Source organism: Trachurus trachurus (genome assembly GCF_905171665.1).
Source record: "Trachurus trachurus genome assembly, chromosome: 17".
Classification (NCBI taxonomy): Eukaryota; Metazoa; Chordata; class Actinopteri; order Carangiformes; family Carangidae; genus Trachurus; species Trachurus trachurus.
In genome coordinates this window covers 12,109,818-12,124,043 of record NC_139900.1, presented here as the reverse complement: position 1 = coordinate 12,124,043, position 14,226 = coordinate 12,109,818, and the positions used below count along the sequence as shown (strand labels likewise).

General features: G+C 42.2%; 2 protein-coding genes across 2 annotated transcripts in view; one reads left to right on the top strand and one right to left on the bottom strand.

The window, feature by feature from the left end:
* LOC311000850 (activin receptor type-2B-like) overlaps window positions 1-14,226 on the bottom strand; it is a 60,521-nt gene that overhangs the window by 33,518 nt on the left and 12,777 nt on the right. The gene's annotated exons all lie outside the window — the stretch shown is intronic.
* On the top strand, window positions 11,749-12,963 carry LOC311000423 (uncharacterized protein). Its single transcript, XM_083991133.1, has one exon. It carries the CDS (start codon window positions 11,975-11,977, stop codon window positions 12,872-12,874), a length of 900 nt encoding a protein of 299 aa, XP_083847259.1. The 5' UTR covers window positions 11,749-11,974; the 3' UTR covers window positions 12,875-12,963.

Sequence of the window (14,226 nt, the reverse complement as noted above, 5' to 3'; positions counted from 1 at the left end):
AGTTAATTGTCAAAACTAAAATGCTTGCTGCATACATACATTTTCTGAAAGGAGCAATTATGCAACGTACAATGAACATTTTACTTTTCACCTTTGCCTATGCTGCATCACAATGGGCTCTTTGACTTGTAGTCATGCATTACTACACTTTGGTATCACTACATTTACTAAAGAAGAGGAGCAGATCATGACCACTATAGAATCACAATAAATCAAAATATGAATGTTACTGTGGGCCATGGAAAAACTCAACACACTGGAGTGAGGACAGAGATGTCGGGTACTTTGTATTGTTTCAGAAAATATGATGTGGTTTTAACAACCCAAGGAGCAATTTCCATACTCCATAATCAAACATAAACCACAAATGCTAATTCCAATACAATTAAAACTAAATGCCTTAAAAATTCACCAGATATTTAAAAATGTTTCTACTAGAATTAGATCCTGACAGTGTGAGTAAGGTCTTGAAATATCATTTAATATATCGTTTACGGAGACAATTACTATAAAACAGAACATTTCAATATATCAATAAAATGAGGGAAGATTGTGAGAATAAATAGCAGACTGTTCACAGCTAACAAGAAATTTCTCAGTTTCTGCTGTTTGAAGTGGGTTACAGTATGTAGACCGTGCTACAATCCTACAGAAAGGTCACTAGTGCTGGAGCAGCGTTGCATACAAAGGAATAATTAAAAGAGAAATACAGAACAAGCACAATGAATTCATCCCACAACACACACAGTACATGCTGTACATGTGCTAATCCCTAGAAGCATATTATCATCAGACTACTGCTGCCAGATGAATCAAAGGTACAGGCTGTTCACTTGTTCTAACACTAACCAGTAGATGTCCCCATAACACCATTTATACCTCACACTGAACCCACTTACAGAACCATAGACCTGTCTGTAAGTGCTCAATCAACTATCATGAGCCCGTAGAAACACAACCGACTAATTGCTGTTTATTTCCATCTCTTGTTTTTGGTTCAGACTCAGGAATGCATGGAGGTACATTTCTCAATCTGTGCATCACAATTAGACATCCTTCCTCAACAACCTCACACATAAATCAGGCGACATAGATCCTTGATTGTCTTAAGATGATGATGGTGTATTCCATTACAGAAGTTAAAATACCCAGGTCCTAATATAACTGAGGCCCTTAAACCAAACCACAGGCATGTGGCAATACCATAGGAACTAAAGCCACAATTAGTGGGTTAAGCCTATAGGCAGACACTGGAATTCAAGGCAGGCGTGGCGAAGGTGGTGAAATGATGAGAGTCCTCTTCCCTGTTCAACTCTAATGTTACTTATGCATGTCAATAATTTCGCATGTAGTACAACAAAACATAAGTGATGCAGACTGTTGCATTTTCTTGACAGCGGTCCTACAATTTTATTTTATTTTATTTTTTTTTTTACATTTTCTCACACATTAAATACCAGTTTAGGGAGTTTTGGTAGCAAAACTCTTGCAATAATTATATGCTCTCTCTAAAATAGCTCCATATGCCCAAGGGTGTGCATTTTTTTTTCCTGCCCTCTATGACCAACAAAATCCCCCGCTTCCCTGTCACGTCCTGGGCCATTACTACTTAATCACAGAAATGTCCAACCTCCCCGTCAGTAAGACCCAACTGTTTTGCCTCCACATACACTTCTCAGCACGGGAGACAAGAAATCACTGGTGTCAGCAATAGGCGATTTGTTCTGCATGACATTGGATGTCAAAAAAAAAAAAAGCTCAACTGAAATGGCTGAAGGGTGCCTGCAATCTGGATGAACACACACACACACAGATACACACTTGTGTGCATGGACACTATCACTTTCTCTGCCTCTCCCTCTTTTTCACACACACACAAACACATATACACGCACACACCGAACACATACACACCCATACATGCTCTCGGGAAATTACGGTGACCAAGAATAGGTCACATTGGTAATACAGCCATGTTCTAGCCAGGGATTACAGTGCGCTGACATAGGCCAACAATAAATACCCCCTGTAAGAACAACAGGTGTCTGACAAGATTGTTTCACTTTAATAAAAGGCTTACACAGGCCTCAGAGAAATAATACATTAAGCTCTTTTAGACATGTCAGCCTTTTATTGCTTCATCCCTTGTGATTGGAAAATTTCGTTTTTTTTCTTCTTCACCCCAACAATTAATCTCACACGGTCTTGCGTGCAACAAGTCACAGATGCGATTGAGATGTCGTTGGTGTTGTGCATGATTGCTAATGTCACAAGATCAATATTTCTGCCACAAAACCATGTTGCAGGTTTAAAAAAATACACTTTTAGGTTTCCAGTCATTTAATTCCTTTGGCTATATGTGAGTGAGTGGACATGCAGCTGGAGCCTGCGTCTCTGAACCCTGGGTGTGTGGCTCCGGCGCCAGCCTCTTTCAACTCACTGTGAAAGCACCCCTGGCTCTGTTAGTATGCCAGCCTGAGCGCCAGTGGAGCGAGTCAGCCACATCCTCCAGCTGGGCCTGTGCCACCAACGGGCACCTGGACCCACTCGCAAACCCCATGAAATGGAATGCATATTTAACTCAGAGGAATGCATTTGTGCAGCATCTTTCACCAGGGAGTCTATATATATATATGTATGTGTGTGGTGCGTGAGGACACTCACCACACCTTTACTTGCACTGCTTTCAGTCTTTTACCTATTTATTGGATGCAACATGGCCTTTTTAACTGGCAAATTCACACTTCAGACTCTGCCTCAGCTGCTGGACTGTGTCCAGAGTCACACAGGCCTGAAAGACAGCCATCGTTATCCAACTCTCACAAGGTGTCATTGTAGGGATCCAATGATTACCATATCAGCACCACATGAAACATTTATGGCTTGCTGGCAGTGATGGTCTGGCAAGCATCCTAATTTCTAGAACAGAGCTTGTCAGATGCTATTGTCCCTACTTCTGGTGGTATGAACATAAAAATCATCAGCCCACAATGAGAACTTTGTAACATAAGTGTCTCCTCTGCACCTGACACACCACCACGGCCTCGTTCAAGCAGACAACTCATGTATTATATGTCCAACACACCCACCCAAGGTGGCTTGTTCATACTGGCAGAGCTACTTCCTCACTCTTGCCCTGCTGTCCTGCTGCTCCACTGCCGTGGTTGCTCTATAATGCCAACACTTACAGTACTGCAACCGCTACACCTTCTGGAGCATTTCACGGCCTCTGATTGGCCTGGATTGACATTATTACTTTTAACTCCACTGAGACCAGGCTACACCTACACCTTGAAAAACATTAACCAGCCAGCTATAATTGAACATGTGATCAAATATTTGATTGACACCATGAATTAAATAGGCTAAACAACAGGACTTTGTTAAAATGCCAGTTGATGAATTCGTTACAGTAAATGAATGGAAATTGGACTAGTTTGTGATTTCATGTAGGTTGGTTACCTCTTCATGTAGTAGAAGAAGTAGTTGTATTCTGATGTAGGCTACTGTAGTCCGCCATGGCTTTCTTATTATGAAACCAACATGCTCATGATGTCAAACTCCGGTAGACCACTTTCATGACGGCTACAACTTCCGGCCTCTTATTAGCCACACAACCGTGTCTCTTCCTTCAAGTTTTCAGTCAGAAAGATTTTGTGAAGGCCAGTGAAAGCAGTGACTAAACACACAACAAGTCACTCGAATGGATAAAGTTTCCCTGTGTTCAGTATAAACAAATAGAAACTAATTAGCGGGGTCATTCCTATGTTCCCACAGCCCTATGTTCCCTCAGCCCTATGTTCCCACATTTCTAACTTTTGTTGTCACTGAAAATTAGGCCCTATGTTCCCACAGCCCTTTGGTCCCACCATTGGTTGGGTTTAGGCAATGAAGAAAGGAGTTGGTTAAGTTTAGTAAAAAGACCAGGTAGAGGCTAGACAGGCCAGATAGATATAAGTCCAGATAGGTACAGAGAGTCCAGTGGGAACATAAGGCTGAGGGAACAAAGGGCTGTGGGAACATAGACACGCTCATAGACATAATACATGGGCACGTTCCCCTAATTACCAACATCCTTCATTCCTAATGCGATGCTAACTGTTAGCCACCTAGCATAGTTACATAAAAAACAAACTTCATATCAGTGACACAGTTCGTGAGTGGAACGTTCACTGAGTTACCATGGTCACAGCAGCTGGTCACTAGGGAGACAAACATTCTGCAGTTACTCACATGATGGAGAAGAAGAGGTGGTTAGTCCCCGAGAAGATGGTGGACTTCTACATCTCGGTTAACGAATCCGACCTCCACTGCTGGACTGGGAAGACATTCAGTTCATCTTTGGACTAATGCTGCCTTCATGTGCTATGGTACAGATGGTATTTTCCACTTGTGACATGGTATTTACCAGTGCGTTGTGTTCATGTGCTTTTGTTGTTGTACAGAGAAAATAAAGATGGTGGACACACAGATTCAGACTTGTTACTTGGGTAAAACCATAGATATATGACACGTGCGGCATCTACATGTACTGTATATGGTAAAACAATCTTGGATTGCCTAGTTCATCTCTTACAGCAAGAAGATGAATTATCAAAACTCAAACGGTAAATATTAATATTCATGGAGATTTAGCACTGGTTATTTGGCTAGCTTTTTAAAAGCGTTTTTTACTACCATTAACGAATCTTGCATTGCTCACTGCCATGTTGAAAAGGTCAAAGGTTATTCTCATCTCAGCAACTCTGGCATCAAAAAATTCTAGTTGCCCAGTGGAAAATACCACATGAGAGGGTGTTCATGTGCACTTTTCACGTCGTCTTTACCATAGCACATTAAGGCACCATAACTCCGACAAAGCAGGTACAAACTTTTTTTTCTTTAATAATAATTTTTGACGGTCGACCCCTGGATTTGAGCCAGTAGTCTTCATTACCAGTGCACCTGAGCTCCTATGTGCACCTGGTCTGGTCTGGCCTCAGGCCTGTGATTGTTGGAGGCCTCTTTGGTGGAGGACGTTTGTTAGTCGTTTTCACCCTGAACACTGTATTGGCCTACTGCTGTTGTTAGCCTTAAAATGAAGTTTTATTAACTGAGAAATAATGCTGTGCTTTCAATAACTTTTTTTTCCTCTTCCTCTTTTTTAAATGGAAATATATCATGGTCACATACAAGACAGATTGGTTCAGATGCTGGAAAAAGGTAGCTCTTCAATAAAAGGGTACTGTTGTCATAAATACATAAATGCCCCTAAGCAGGCCCCAACCAAAGCAATATAATCTAATTATACTGTATATGAGCTCATGTTAATGTATTAAAGTTGAAACCCACCACCCCATTTCATAGGACGACAACTTCATATCTATACCTATTGTGGACAGGCACATTAGAAAAAGATATTGGCATTAATCCAGTATATTTTTCCTTGTCTTGTAATGTATTCTCTATCTATTCTATTTCTATTCTATTCGGGTAATCACAGTATTATTGGAAATACTATATCATATTATATTAGTGCTTACTCTTGGTTTGTTATAATAAAGGAAGAACCTGACCTTGGACTGTAAAGTGCCTTGAGGTTATGTAGCTACATTATGAACTGACCCTGTACAAATAACAACTGAACTGAAAAATCAGTTTTGAAATTGGACAGAACAATCAGATGTAAATAAACTTGGCTTAATTGAATACAACAAGGACAAAATAAAAATACTTAGCAGTTATTTTTTCAATCTTGGGGTGAAGCTAGACAATTTGATCAGTTTTTGGATTTGACATTGTATTGAAAGGAATGGTTATAACTTATTAATCCTTTATATAACACTGGGACTGGAGGAAGAATGAGAGTTAACACTGAAAGGCCATTGTGCTGAGGATAGCCCGATCAACACCTGAATATATGACTGATTGGATCAACCTTGTCATGAGCAGAGACTGTTGTCCTTTTGTTTGCCTGATTGTATATAAAGCAAGACACTCTGAAAGGCCTGTCAGAGAGCAACCATGCTAAGGTTTTCTCTGAATGGAGGGAATTTGATTCAACACATTCAGTCGCGTCGGAGAGCTATAGCAACTCTCGATATTGAAGAATCATTTTCTTTCCAAGGTCAACACAGGGTGATTGAAAGTGAGCTGCCACTCTTGCTAGCACACGTGTTTGGAGAAGAGCTATCATGCTGCAAGGTCCCATGATTTTGCTAGAAAACTTCGACATGGCTTTTAATTTCAAGTAAATCCATGCCATTATCTGGAACGTCCTTGGTGAGTTACTGTATTATAGAGACATGTTTTCTGAGGGGCCTTGCAGTGGAGTTGCGGCTCGTGCCTGGCCCGCCCACACTATTAGCTGGCGCCGTATTGCTCTGTCTCTAATGCAGCTTTGGAAAATAAGTTTGTTATTATCTCTTGTAGGTAGGTGGCTGCAGAGAGGTTGCATGAAATGACGAGGTCAGAGCCTGGCCTATAGATCAATCAATCAATCAGTCAATCTTGTTGCCATCCCGAAGCACTGGGAGTTCATCTCGTCGTGATTACTGTGCAACAGTGCTCGCTGTGTGCGACTGCATTGTTTAGCACTCGGTAGCCTATAGCAGCCAGTCGCTGTGAGCAGGTGAGACCCAGATAGGCTGCTCGGCGGTACTTCATCACCCTGCTTGTTGTTGTCACAGCCACAATTGGTTTGTACTCCCCATCTGCTGCATCAGCAAAGTCAGGACTGATTTGGTCACTTTGGAGCCCTGTTAGCTTTGCTCACCGCACTTCCCTGTTGATTCCAGCCATCATTACAAATGGTATCTTTATGCGGTGGAGTTAACCCGGATAGTGCTCTCCCCTGGGTGCCTTTATTATCTATTCATCATGTTGTCCCAGTTTATCTCAAGATGAATCTGCTTCGCTACAGATCTAAGTACAGATACCTGGCGTGTGGCCTGGGGAAAGAGATTAGTAGATTACAAGATACTCAGCAGAGGTGCGTCACGTAGAGTTGATAAGAAGGTGAAAAATATTCTAAGGAGATGTAGACTGGTTATGAATATGTGTTTGTGCTCTTTCGGCACTGATTTGTCTTCAAAATAGTCTTGCTATGCTGAAACCGGCTTGATATACAGTAATTGCATGGTGATGACTCGCACCGGCAGCCTGGGGCAACCTCAGTGTGTCCAATCTGGTAAATAAGTGAACATTTGAAACATTGAAATGAAATGTTCTTGGCCTAGCACTCCGCGCCTCCGAGCTGACTTTTTGGACACTCCCTCAAATTTCCTCGCTGCTAATTTGCATTGCTGAGTAGTTCCTTTGTGTCACCTGGAGGTTTGGGCCGAGCGGTGTTGCAGCCAATTTCCAGATGGCAATTCGAATCTGTGACATATCCTCGTTTTTTTTTTTTTGACGAAAATGCACAGCCACTTCCACCGACTCCATTAGCCGACGGGACGTGCGCACGCGTTCATGCACAAATGGAAAGTGTCCAGTGGTGTGAATATTCACATCTGCACCTGCTGAATAATAGACGATTATCAGCTCAGGTGGCTCGCCATCCACCCCTGTTCACAAGCTCTCTCCCTTTTCATGGGGCTAATTTTGTCTGGAATACTCAATGGGCTCGCAAAAATGCATATTTCTTGTCTCCCGTACTTGATCTTGTCTTGTATCCTGTCTTAAGAGGGAACATATTCCTCAATAAGAGCGCTGGCTCCAGGGAGTAATGTGTCTGCAATATAGACTCTAAAGAGCCTCAGGTCTTGGCAGGTACTCCTTACATTTCAACGGGACAGAGACACCTACGGCAGATACTGTGGCAGCGAGGCCATATATCATCTGTCATCGCCAGAAGCCTCCACAGTAATGAACAAGTAATAATGGTATATATCTTGAACTTGAGTCTCTAAAGGTAGCTCATCCAGAGTCATTATTGTGCCACATAACCAGATGAGCTTTCTCAAATGAGATCATTTTTGTCACCCTGAGGACTGGAGGGTGTAACTGTTCTCAGAGTGAATAACTCATCCTCATTTGGTGCTAATGGGACTCTGTATTAAGGTGTTGTGCGAATGCAAGAGGAATGGTAAATCCCATTTTCTTGTAATTTAAATCTCAAGCTGTTTCCACACATGTTCCTCTGGTGGAAATGAGGGAGGAAAAAAAGCATGCACAGGATAAAAAAAGAGCATTTAATGAAGATTCATGCCTCATAAGATTATGACGAAGTGATAGATGATGGTGTGTTATGGAGAGGTATGTCATGATGACATCTCTCTGTCACAGAAATGAGCATTATTCCCTCTGCCCATTCATCCACCTACCCATCGAGCATCCATCCCACTCCCTCCCTCCATCTGTCCGTCCATCTCGGCTTCATCCAGGTATTGCGATGCTACAGTTAACCCATAATGAGGGGATATGCATATGAAGCCAAGCTTTTTTTTCTTCTGCATATTTGACAGCATGTGTTCTCAGCCTCGTGTTGCCACTCTGTGGATATGCTTGCATATGGGGGTGGGTGGGTGGGTGGGTGAGTGAGGGGAGGGGAAGAGAGGGGGGTGGTGGGCTCTCTGACGGTTACAGCTGAGGTGTCATTTTTCATGTAAATAGAGGATGGCAGGATATAGCAATCCTGCTGTTTGTGAAATTAGCTGTGGCACACATATACACAAAAACAGTGGCACAGCTCTCCCCCTTAAAACTGAACGACTGTGATTAAATGTTGGTAATACTGCTTGCTACCACACACATACACACACACACAAGAAATGCACCAGTCAGACACAAAGTGACTGTGATGCCAAGGTATTATCCTTTACTAAAAAAATGTCCAGATGAGACATGCTGCACAAGCAACTGGCTGAATGGGCAACACACCCCAATAGCCATATCTCCAGTGTCCAATTCAGCACCCGTCATTTATAAGTGCTGATGCAGCCGTGCTCAGAGAAGAGCCACCAGGTCCCCAGAGTTGGATATCACTGCTAACTGTCATCCGAGTACTTTGATTACCGGACTGGGAGAAGAATGATGACTAAGGCCACTCTAAGTCCTGGTCAGACTCTGCAAGGCTGTCGAGGAAAGTGGATCAAGTCCAAGGACCAATTTACACCCGTAACGTTTTTTTATAATGTGTTCGCAGCTCGTGGGTGCAGACCTCTCTTGTTTCAAAAACCATTTAAATCATTTGAGTGACACATGTCTTCAAAAAAAAAATTAAAAAATACTTATGCCAATAAAAAAAATGGATAAAAATAGTTTCTTTTGACAGATGAAAGTTCTTTTTTTGTTTGTTGAGAAAATAGCAATGTATTTCTGTGTTTAGTTCAGTTTAGTTTATTCATTTGCACCAAAAAAAATAAGGACAATTACAAAAACAGAAATGAAACAAGAATGGTAAGTGCCTATATGGGCTTAACACCTCCCCCAAAAATATGCAAAAATTCTATTTATCTATTTATTCTATTTATAACAAAAAGTGTTGAAATATATAGGCCTATTTCAACCCTGAAAACAGAGCAGAACAGATGGATGGATAGATAGATAGATAGATAGATAGATAGATAGATAGATAGATAGATAGATAGATAGATAGATAGATAGATAGATAGATAGATAGATAGATAGATAGATAGATAGATAGATAGATAGATAGATAGATAGATAGACAGACAGACAGACAGACAGACAGACTTTTATTTGTCATTGTTATAAAAACAACAAAAAGCTGTTTAGCAACTACTTATGACAAGTAAAAAACATTCAGACATCATAATAAACAAAACAATTAATAAGATTAATGGATATCTGAATAACTGCTCCACTGAGGGCTCATCATAACAGGAACTGGACATACAAATAGGCAATGTGGCTGGCTATCAGCTAGCAGCTCATTGTACATGCTGTGCTGTACTTGTAGTACATTTGTCACATGTCTATCCTGACAGAGGTATCTCTCCGCTGTTTCTCTTCCTAAGATTTTTCACATTTTCTCCCCTGTGAAAAGGATTTTTCATGAAGCTTTCTCATATGTATCGGTGATCAAAGGATAGAGTGTAGCAAATACTGTATAGACTATAAAGCCCTTTGGAGCAAACTTGTGAAGAGTAGCACACTGTTGGCTCACAGCGGGAAGGCCCTGAGTGCAAACCGGCGAGCTATGCTTTTTTTATGAGGAGTCTGAATGTTCTCTTATGTCTGTGTGGGTTTCCTCCAGATACTTCATTTTCCTCCTGCAGTCCAAAAAACAAGCAGATTGTGTGAAATACACACTGGTGGATGAAGTTTTCACAGCCTTCACCTACATCACTAAGTTTTTTTTGTTTGTTGGTTGTTTGCTTTGTTTTGTTTGGCCACTTTGTGCAAGTTGGTCACAGCGTTACTCCGGCCACATGCTGAATTTAAGTACAAAATACTCTTTTAGCTCTGTGTTTGGTCTCTACCTACCAGGCTCTTTCACTAACTTTGTCTCTTGGCTGAACAGGTAGTTAACTGTTGGTTTCATATATTTTTTTCCCTATGACCTCTATGTCTGTTATATATTTAAGTATACAAAATACTATTTTAGCTCCGTGTTTGGTCTCTACCTCCTGAGGGTGATACCAGGCTCGGCCTCTTTCACTGACTTTGTCTATTGGTTGTTTTGTGCCAAACAGATAGTGAACTGTAGGTTTCACATCTTTCTTCCAATGACCTCTATGTCTGATATATATTGTATGGCTGGACTGTAAAATCTCACTCTGGTAAAAACAAAAACAAGAAAAAATGAAGTTATCAAATACATATAGTTGAGTAAAAAGCAACATTTTAAGTATATTTCATTGAGTTCATAAGTGAGCCTTAAATGCCATGATATGGAAATACTCACGTACCTCAAATACATGTAGAGATAGCTGGCCTGCCCTACAACTCTGAAGCAGACATACTTTAAGACTATTCACACAAATCAAAGTAAATATTAGATTTTTTTCCTCTTTTCATTTTTGAAAGGAAGTGGGACAAATAGCTTTCAGTGTGGCAACGCTAGAAAGATACTCTTTAGGGGAAAAGCATTAAGCGCTTTTTTCCCCTCAGTGTGTATGTTGCTGGGGGGAAAGACAGTCTAAAATGTAAATGCACTACAGTATATTCTCTCACATAAAGACAGCTTTGCCCCTCTGGGACGCTCGAGTGAAGTGTTGAACCGCGGAAGAGTTTTCCAGGAACGTACTGGAATATTCCATGTCCTTTTGCACTTGAGATTAAACCAGCGCATGTCTGTGCATAAGGTTTCACTAATTCCTCCAAGAACTGTTAGCTACTCTTTTGAGAGATGATACTGTGTTTTCACGGCTGTCGGCTAGGTGCCACATTTAAGTTTAGACAAGGGGAACAATGCAGAAAGTGTGAAGAGATTATCGGGCATGTCGCAAATGGTATGTCAAATATCTGAATCATTTCAAATGCAGAGTATCATTAAAAACATAGACAGCGTAGGTGACAGAATGGACATGGTTGTGTACCAAGTGTGACAGTGTTTTTGAGCACCAGTGTATTTCTGTGTGTTCGGCTATGAGATCATCGCAGTGACCTCAGCTGATTGAGCTCACACAGCATCCTATCCCCAGTCCTCCCCTCCTGGAGTGGGTGGGGAGCATAGTGCTATCTGTGGACTTGCAAAGTGACAGGACCAGCTGGGGAATGAAATCCAGTAAGACCAGGCAGTTGGTCTGGGAGACCAACTGCTGCTCAGTTACAACAGCGTCCAACTCCACTCGGAAAAACCAAGCCAGGACTCTGTGACTGCTGCCAAACATCAGGAGCTCTACAACAACCAGACACCACAGTGCCACTGGAGCTGATCATGTGCTGTGTGCCATGTTCAAGAACCCTGGAGATCAATCAGCAGCCATTATCTTTAGCAACCCTCTCAATGCTCCAAGTGCCGGTGATTCAGTTAATCGCATGCTGACATCTTGTCATAGGCGATAGAATCAACATTACTGCGAGGACGATGGGTGGGAAGCAATCTCGCAGTTTTTCCAACAAGGAGTTGAATGAGGTGAATATGAGTCAAAGGAGGAGGAGTGCTTCGAGAGACGATCAGCCCAGCCTGTCCTCGGCTGCTGAGAGGATCCGCAGACACGCCACGGTGCACTTTGGTTACAGCACCCTGAGTTTAGCCATGCGGGGGCTCGACGAAACCCCAGCTGAGCTGTGGGAGCTCCGGGAGCTTCAGAAGCTAAACTTGTCCATGAACTGCCTGTGCTCTCTGCCCCCTGCCCTGGCTACTCTGGACAATCTCGTGATCCTCAACCTGTGGGGCAACAACCTCTCCAGCCTCCCGCCTGAGATCGGCCTCCTGAAGAAGCTGCGTGTGCTCTTCGCTTGTCGCAACCGCCTGAGCGAGGTCCCCGAGGAGCTGGGCTCCTGCACCTGTTTGGAGGTGCTCAGTCTGGCCAACAACCAGATCACGGGCCTCCCTGGCAGCTTGGCAGCCATGCACAGTCTGACCAAACTTAACCTCAGCCACAACCGCATCGCCCACATCCCCACCTGTGTCTACAACATGAAAGGCCTGGTCTTCCTCCACCTGGCCTGCAACCGTCTGGAGACAATTGCGGACCAGATCCAGGACTTGGTGAACCTGAAGATCCTCATCGTGGAGGGAAACAGTATCCACTCACTGCCCAAGACACTGTGTTTTCTGGAGTCTTTAGAGCTCCTCAATGTTGACTTCAATGACCTGCAAAATGTACCGGTGGAACTGTATCTACTGAGCCGGCTCGGCAGGTTGGCCTGCCACCCGCTGGATAAAGGACTTCATATTATCCACAACCCCCTCCTCAAACCTATTCAGGAGGTGCTGCAAGGAGGGCTCAGCGCCCTCTATAACTACCTCAAACCCACGTGAGGGGCTACCGCTGTGTCTGTGTGTGTCTAAAAGAGTGTGTCGTAATGGGATGTTGGCACAAATCTGACCCGCGGCACGTGGTAGTCATGCTCCGAGTCCTCTGATAACACAAACTGTCTGACAGAGATATTGTGATGCAAGACAGGATATCTTAGATAGATTTTTTCATATTATATGTAATATAAACGTTTGGATATAAATAAAGGATGAGGAACTGCTGTGTTATGTCTAAACATTTGTTAATCCACAGTGAAAAGGTCACGATAGGTGACACAAACACACATAAAAAAAAATCACAGGCCTACATTTGTTGGCTGATTACTAATCAGTTGATCTTGTTTGGCTCTGTGACAGTGAGGAAGTTCAGCTACAGCTCACCACTCTGTTGCGTTCAGGACATCAGGATCAGGTGGGAAAGGTCAGTGGAAAGAACAGTGTAGTGGGCAGGGGGGGCTTAAGATCTGCAGAAATATAAAACAAAACACAACAGGGACTTAGACTGATTAAATCCTGTTCCACTACCAACAGATCAGAGCAGGGTTACAGGATGGCAACTCATCTGAGGCTGTAATGCCAACTGTTTGAAAGCATTTATGGAAAAACAATTGTTATGCTTTGTGAGACCAAGATAACTTTAGGTAAACGTTTAATTAAAGCTGAGAAAGACTTTAAAGTCAACCTTTGAGTTTGGATTATAATACCAATACAGACCTGCCTTGACTGCACCACCAAAAGAAGCAAGATTAACAATGGGCTCTATGCACAGCTCCACTACTTCCTGAATTTAAGGCAGCTCCTTTATTTCCTGTCTTACATTATTGGACAAACTGATTAATCTAGGTGTATCTGTAGCTGTAGTGGCTGATGTGAAATCTAATTAAACTGCAAATGTGTTGTAATGTGCAACAAGGTTGTACGGATAAATACATGCATACACAAAACATGTTCGACTGCTTTAAAAACTAAAATACAATAACTCCCCAAAATTATATGATCGAACATTCATTTCTTCAAAATGACATCCATGCAAACTGAAGTTTCAGGTAAATACTTTTTTAAAGGATAGAAGTTTTTTTTATTGTTCTAGTCATTGTGGTACAGAAAAATGTGTTATCCCTGTTTATCCAAAATAAGAGTGTCTATGGTAAAATAAATTATGGATGGTTGTAAATCTAGAACTGCAACCGTAGAGCAGCTTTATGACATCATGTGTGATGGTTACCTTAGTGTATCACCGGACAATCAATGTGTAATCTGTTACCACCGGGTTGTCCCTGTGGCTTCTGTCTTCTGTGTTTGTGCTTGGACATCAGCGAGCTTCACGTGTGTGTGTGTGTGTGTGTGTGTGTGTG

Bases quoted from the DNA above. Each gene is read 5' to 3' on its own strand.
- LOC311000423 (XM_083991133.1), top strand. From the start codon at position 11,975: ATGGGTGGGAAGCAATCTCGCAGTTTTTCCAACAAGGAGTTGAATGAG.